General features: G+C 37.6%; 1 protein-coding gene across 1 annotated transcript in view; it reads right to left on the bottom strand.

Annotated features, from left to right (window-relative positions):
* The window catches only part of DNAH6 (dynein axonemal heavy chain 6), a 314,451-nt gene that overhangs the window by 270,081 nt on the left and 36,477 nt on the right, over positions 1-7,893 (bottom strand). Inside the window, exons 5-7 of the mRNA XM_006149128.1 lie at positions 3,810-4,077; positions 934-1,068; positions 728-848 (exon numbers count right to left, since the gene is read on the bottom strand). Of these exons, the coding sequence (XP_006149190.1) occupies positions 728-848; positions 934-1,068; positions 3,810-4,077 (524 nt within the window). The remainder of the gene's footprint in view (positions 1-727; positions 849-933; positions 1,069-3,809; positions 4,078-7,893) is intronic.

Here is a 7,893-nt window from a genome sequence, read left to right as displayed (position 1 = left end):
GAGAAGAGAGAGACAGAGAGAGAGAGAAAAGAGAAAGAGAGAGAGAGAGAGACACCAAGTCTTTGACTCAAACTATGGTCAGCCATGTGAAAGTGTCCAGCACCTTAACCACCATGCCACCTGCTGGTCCCAGTCCCTTAATTTTAACAAACCCATTGTCAGTACAACAAGGTTGGACATACCTTTAAGCAGAGCGGCCCCGGGACCAGCAGTTAGAGTAATGGCTATGTCGCTGGACTCCCATGTAGTCGACCGCGGTTCGCATCCCAGACCTGGTGGCTTAAAACTCACGCCAGGCGCGTGTGCGTGCGTGCCCAAAATCCCGAGAGGAGAATGGAGGAGAAGCGATTGTGGTGTGACCATCCCCCCTGCCCCCCGGGGTGATTTCTCGCTTTCTGTCTGCCTGGCAAGCGCACGTGCCCTATAGCAAAAACCTCTCAAAAAAAAAAAGAAAAAGCAGAGAGGCCCCAAGTCCACTAAAAAATGCTTATAAATTAAGATTCTGTATCCAGTTTAAAAATACTATAGATGAGCAGGAGTAATAGGAGAAAAACACAAGATTTACTGTTTTTCCCCCTTCCAAAGATACATTAAATCTATATCACATCAAGCAAAAATTTGAACTGAAAAATAATACTATCATTTAAACTTAAAAACAGTAAAATAAAAAAAGAGCCGATGTTTTAGAAAGCCACTCCTGATATTTCAAGTTCTTTCCTCTTCATACCTTCATAAGGTTCAAATGCACAGTCATCAGGAGTAAATCCTACAGCACGCAAAGCAAATCGACAAGCCTTCCTGACCACATCTTTTGCCTCATTTCGAAATTCTTCTAGGCGCTCTGTCACCTAGACATGGATGAATATGTATAATTAGGGGAACTAAAGTAGCGATAATAAAACAATCGCTATTCTTATAGACAAAACTCCTTACCTCCTCTAGCCGTATGACTTGCACAGCCTTAAATTCCTGCAGGGTGTAGGTGTGACATTTTTCAATGTAACAAAGTCCCATAAAACTCAACTGATAACACAATTCATTTATTTTGAGAAGAGCTGGGCGCAAATACTGAATGAAAAAAATATATTTATCATTATTTAGGAAAAAAATGCTAATTTAAAAAGTGTAAAAACATTTAGAAAGCAAGAATAGTCATTAAGGATAATGAACAGTTCTTTATTTTACCTTTAGCTACAAGGTTAAAATGCATACATTAAGTAGGAATGCTTCGGAAACTTTTTACTAAAAGTATTATGACTTATCAGATATAATTGATCCTAGTTCCTTCCTTATTTAAAAAAATACAAATCTATCAGCTATGTGAGAAATGAAATTGTGGGGGCCAGCAGTTGGCATAATGGCTATGTCACTGGACTCCCACATAGTTGACTGAGGTTTGAGTCCCGGACCCTATGGCTTAAACTCACACCGGGCGCGTGTGTGTACATGCCCAAGATCCTGAGAGGAGAATGGAAGAGAAGGGATTGCAGTGTGGCCATCTCCTCTGGGTGTGTGTGTGTGTGTGTGTGTTGATTTCTCGCTTTCTATCTCTCTGCCTCTCTCTGTCTTTCTGGCGAGCGCATGCACCCTATAGAAAAACCTCTAAAAAAATAAAAAAGAGAAAGAAATGAAATTGTGTGCAAGTAACAGAAACTGGGTGACACTTTTAAGTTTCATTTGGTTTGGTTAATTGCTACTAAAGGATTCTTTGTATTACCTTAAGGGCTTTACAGTGTCCAGTCATAAAGATAATGGGAAGTCCCTTCTACTAATCTAAGAGACTATGGCATAGAAAAGGATCAAATTTAACTTTAAATTTTCAGTGGATACCAAGTTGCTTTGGAAAACGGTTTAATGTTTCCCCAAAAAGGTTAAACACAGAGTTACTAATAACTCAGTTACTAATAACTCTTTCCACTTCTAGGCATAGGCACAAAAGAAATGAAACACATGTTTAGACAAAAACTTGGACCTGAACGTTCATTACATTATTCATATCAGTACCCAAATGGAAGCAAACAAAATATCCATCAATAGATGGATGGATAAATAAAATAGGTGTGTGCCTCCAACGGGATATTCACTAATGAAAAGAAATGTCATGCTACAACACAGATGAATCTTGGAAACATTCTACTACATGAAAAGAGACAGTCACAAAAGACAACATATTGTATTATTCCATTTATATGAAATGTACAGAATTGGCAAATCTATAGAAACAGAAGTAGATTAGTGGTTATTTGGAGTTGGGGGAGGAACAGGAGATTTGGGGAGCAATAGAGAATGAGCACTAATAGGGAATTTTTTTTTTTGAATGATGGATATGTTCTAAAATGGGCTGTGTTGTGTTATTGTGTTGACAGCTGATCAATTCTGTGCATATAGTAAAAATCATTGAATTTTATGCTTTTGGTGGATGAAGTGTATGGTATACAAGTTATGTATCAATAAAATTGTTATAAGAAAATGTAGGCACAGGTGCCAATTAGGTTGGTTATTTAAAATAAACATAAAAAATTAAAGGAGAATTCCATGTTTCTTCCTTCAACCTAGTCTTGAGGAATCAGCCAACTCAGTTAACTAATGTAAACATAAGATTAATGATAAGTAGTAGCAGATATGCAAACTACCACAATTGGTTTGCTATTTAGGTCAATCCTAACTTAAAAGATGAAAACATTCTGGTCTGCTATGACTAAATTTAAGAGAAGTTATTAGGGCCAAAACATCACTGGTACAAATGGTACACAGAGATAATGATAACTCTCAGCACATAAGAGAACAAGACTTTGAGGATTGATAGAGGTAATTTTAAAGACAAATTCAGAAAAAAAACTATTCTCCATACTAAGTAATAAATATATAATACGTGCAGTGTTTAAGACATGCTAAAAGATGAAAGGTGGTTAAAAAAAAAAAAGCTTCAAATGACTGAAAGATCCTTAATAAATTTAGAGTTCTAGGGGTTGAGTTTGATGTCAAGAAGGATTGACAAACGTTTCCCACGACAGCATGCTTGATGGGATGGATGATATGAGACAGTACACCTTATTTATTTGTTGCAATAAAACCTGTGTTAGTCATAGCCCTTGTTCCTTTATTGTTTGATTGACATGTTGATAACTCTCTTTCAGATTACCATATGCAAAGTGAAGGAAATGATTAATAAATTCGAGGCTTCTGATCTTAGAGGATGGTGACTCTGTGTCACAGAAACAGACAGCTGAGGACCCAGTACTCTGAGCATGACAGTAATGATGATTCCAGTTCATCCCCAGGGGTCAAGTAGAAAAGCTCTAATGCAAATTGAAATTCAAAGCGTACAGATTTTAAATATGGCCACACAGTCTTTGACAGTTTTTTTTTTCATGATCAACCCCTAGTTCAAAGTAAATACTAATAATTTTCCTATTGTCTGAATCTATTGTAGAGGAATACATAAGTACTAGCCCATGAATTATTTTAGGCCATAAAAGTCCAGTGTTTCAAAGATGAGAGGGGATAATAGGATTGCCAGACTAATATGCTCAAAATTATATATGACTACTAATCAACAACAAAAGGGATCATGAAGTCAAGATAGACTTCTAATCAAAGGGACTTGTGAAACTTTTGCATTTTGGCAACCCTAGTTAAAATGAAGAAACCCCACTAGACTGTTAAACTCCTAAATGATAAGGTAAGATAGAAACAGAATACTCTTCAAAAGATGAAATATTCTATCTCAGGGACAGTCTATACCAACACCTATAACAGATTCACTGTTTCTTTTTCTGTCTCTTGAAATGTGATTAATAAATACATACAGGATTAACAATGAATAGATTTTTTTGTAGAGACTTTCGACATCCAGTGATTTTCTTGGAGCGAACATTCTTCTTCCATACATTAAAAGCCTTCCATTTCCGAAAAAGTGAAAATATTGGAATCTTAGTGAGTTCTCTGTGATATAGATATTCTTGTTCCCATCGGTCAATTTCGATAAATTCAATATCATCATTATAAATGTGTGTTACTGCCTTTTGGCTAATAGTATAGTAGTCATTTTTATTGATGTTCTCATAATTCACAACTCTGTAAATAAAAATAAATTGGGACAAATGAACAAAGTATTCAATACAAAATTAAGAAATGTATTACATTTTTGTCTTAAAGAGATAAAAACATTTTAGGAAGCCAATATTATGTATAATTTAAAAGGATTCTAGAAACTATACTTACACATTGAATAAATTACTCAAGAAAAGGAGGGGAAGTTGCTTTTAAACAATAATCGGGCTTACAAAAACTTTCACAACCTTGTCAATATGCTTCACAATTTCAGTTACATAGTTTTTACAATAAAACAAACTGATTACAGATTTTTAAAATTTATTATCTTGTGTAAATGTTACCTGCAATTGTTTTTACTTATTATTAACTCTTTTGAAGCTATTCAGTATTAACCATATGAAGAGTTTATAGTTCGCAGTATTAAGAGGATTACAAAAAGATCAAAGTAAGAAAACATGAATTAGATAAGATTACAATCAAGATACAAATTAAGCTAAAATTTATCTCTATCATATATAAAATAAGTATTATTGAGAAATTTTCTAGTTCAAATAACTCTCTTTTGGGAGACCAGCCAGTGGTGTGGTGGCTCATGTGGTTGGATCCCATATAGCTGACTATGTGGTTGGAATCCCAGACCTGGTGGCATGCCCAAAATCCAGAATAGAATGGAGAAGAGACTGCAGTGTGGCAGTGTCCCCTGAAGGCTGCTTTTTAAAATTTTCTCTCTCTCTTTCTTTCTCTGTCTTTCTCCAGAGAGTGCACACACTCTCTAGCAAATGTTTTTTTTTTTAGTTTTTTTTTTTTTGCCATAGGGTGCGTGCGCTCGCCAGAAAGACAAAGAGAGACAGAGAGATAGAAAGCAAGACATCACACCCCCCCCAGGGGGGATGGCCATGCCATAATCCCTTATCATCCATTCTCCTCTTGGGATCTTGGGCACGCACACACACATGCCCAGCGTGAGTTTAAGCCACCTTGTCCGGGACTTGAACCTCAGTCGATTACATGGGAGTGCAGCGACACAGCCATTATGCTAACAACTGGTCCCTCTAGCAAAATTTTTAAAAGAATATCTCTCTTTTTACTGTCATCAGAGCATTTTTATCTGTATGAGTAACACGAAACAGATCAAGTAAAGAAGAGAGAGAAGGTGATAAGAACAGGATGGGTAGTAGAAGGAAACAGGTCATAAGAACAGGAAGGGCTGATTCTCCAAAAGTGGTATTTCAAACTACAGCTCTGTCATGCAGTGTGGTGGTTGAAGATGTTTCTGTTATCTTTAAACTAGTCTACTATACTAATATTAGGGAAACATGGTGTGTCTTACGTGACGCTTCTCCTCAGGAACCCTAAAAACCTGTTGCTCCAAATTATTCTGCCAGTTGCTTGTGGCGTCCTCTCTCATGTTTTTCCTGTTGAATACCAGGTCCTTCTTTGTCCATGTGAATCACTTGTTTCAGTCAGATTGTTTTTATCATCATGTCCATCTTAGGCCATGCTCGAATGCATACATATGTTTTTGTTTACCCTGTTCCCTTTCCTTGCAGTTGAATTTCTCATTTCTACAAAAGAGTAACTCCTTACCTGCTTTAAGGTAGTAGGCTAAATTAGATAAACTCTTGCAGCTCTGTGCAACTCCAAGTTCTCTGATTATTTTCGCTATTACACAGTTTTAATAGTTATGTCTTGAACATATTTATTGCATGAAAGTTAGTAAGCAAGTGCTTAGGAAGAAAGAGGCTACTTTCCTCGTTCTGCATTTATAAACTTCAATCTGTGTGATGGTGGTCAATATCATGATTTGGTGTGAGTTTAGAACTAATCTAAACTGGGGAAGAGAAATGCTTGTTTTACTTCTGGCTTGATTAATTACAGATGGTAAAAATATCTAATTAAAAAAAAAACCCTCCCTTTTACCTAGAAAATTAAACAAAAGCCTAATAAGAAGAAACTTCCAAGTTTCATCAGTTAAAGAGTGCTCTATGGTCAATGGTTCTCATTCCCTGATTCTTGGAATGTGGGAAGGCAAAGGCTCAAGCCCCACCCCAGACCTATAGAATCCGAAACCTAGAGGTTAACAAAATGTGTTTTAAGTGGCCTTTTTAGCGCTTGAGAACCACTGTTCTGGGTCCATGGTAAGCAACTTTGTTTGAATCTTGGAATCAACTAGTAAGTTTTAAAGAAATGAGGTTGGTCAATCTCTAACACAACTGGATTAAACAAATCACTAGCAGAACCTGGTGATTCCAATTAGTAACAGCTGGGAAATATTACTGTGGGTTCTCCAAGTTGTGTGAAATGAAACCATCATCTGACAAATTGTTATAGTTTCAGTGCGTGCATGTGTGTGTGTGTGTGTGTGTGTGTGTGTGTGTTTGAAGGAAGGGCAGAGGAACAATCTGGAGGTGAGGATTTTTGATGATTCCAAATCAAAGGATCTATAGTGTTTTCACTTGCTGACCCAAATTTGATTTAGATCTAAATTTCTAAGAAAAAGCTTTCTAAGAAAACTGTCCTTGTGTTAGATAACCTGGAGCAGTTTCTGATAATATGGCTTCAAAATTGCCTGTTTTTAATTACATTATATACATATATAAATATCATTATAAAGTTTTTCATTTTAAAAAATTTTTAAATTTTATTTTTTAAATTTCCAGAGGGCAGGTGTGCTCAACAAAAGGAAAGTGAGAAAGCACCTTCCTTGGGGGATGGTCATACTGCAACCCCTTTCCCACCAACTCTCCCTCCTCTCAGGATTTTGGACATGCATGTATGCACATGTACCCAACATGTTTCTCAAGTCATCAGGTATAAGACTTGACTATGCAGTTGGCTACATGGGATCCAATCACCTTAACCACCAAGCCACTGGCTAGCCCCAAAGATAATAAAGTTTACTCCCAAAGAATTCCAGGTTTAGTACAGCACTAGAGAAATACAGTTCCTGGTAGCAAATATTCCAGATTGTGGACTCATCAGTATGAAGGTATAAACATCCCCTTATGACTGAACTATGTGCCCTATAACTACATTAGGATTGTGAGACTTAAAGGTGGCCGACTGCTGTCTTCACAGCTCTAAAAGGCTGCCTGGAGGCAGAATAATACATAAGTCTGATCACAAGGGGACAGCTGATTATTTTCACTATTACACAGTTTTATTAACTGTGTCATAACCAACAGGAGGAGCTATAGGAACCACAGAGGTTAACAGTGTAAGAACAAACTTTCATACTGACTCTCCTGGTGGCAGGGAATATCTGATCACAAGAATGGAATAGAAACCTGAGTTCTACAGTGCACAAGACATGCCAGGAGTGGCCTGCTGACCTCTGAAGCCCCTTTCAGCTTTGGAATATGAGGTGACACCACCTAATAGATGCCTGGGTTTAGTGGAAAGTGAGGCTGGTCAATGCAGTGTTTTGGTTCAGGACTGTTGGCCTCATGGCACCCATCCTTCCACTGGTGCCACTGGCTTTGACACTTTTAATCCTTTCAGTTGACCTACCTGCTTCCCAAAAGCTAGAAAGATATCAAAAGGTGTGTGTTTCCACATATTTTGGAAACTAGGTCAGGTACAGGATTTCAAACCATGGGAAGGTGCCAAAAAGCAGTCTAAGACCTCTGGAATGCATTCTTCTTTATGGAAGGAGTGCTGCTACCTCCCACCAGTGTGACCTGAACAGGGCTTTATTGGTGGAACCCAGGAAGCTGTAACGGAGCCCAGCATGTGGACTGTGAAGTTTTGGTATAGCTGCTAGAAGGTTAGGGATGAGGGGACCAGCCTGGGTGGGCTGCTGCTCAGGGTACTCTTGTCTCTTCTCAGTTCTTAAGG

This window comes from Tupaia chinensis, unplaced genomic scaffold (assembly GCF_000334495.1).
Source record: "Tupaia chinensis unplaced genomic scaffold, TupChi_1.0 Scaffold000253_1, whole genome shotgun sequence".
In the NCBI taxonomy this organism is placed as follows: Eukaryota; Metazoa; Chordata; class Mammalia; order Scandentia; family Tupaiidae; genus Tupaia; species Tupaia belangeri.
This window is presented reverse-complemented; position numbering and strand designations above follow the sequence as displayed.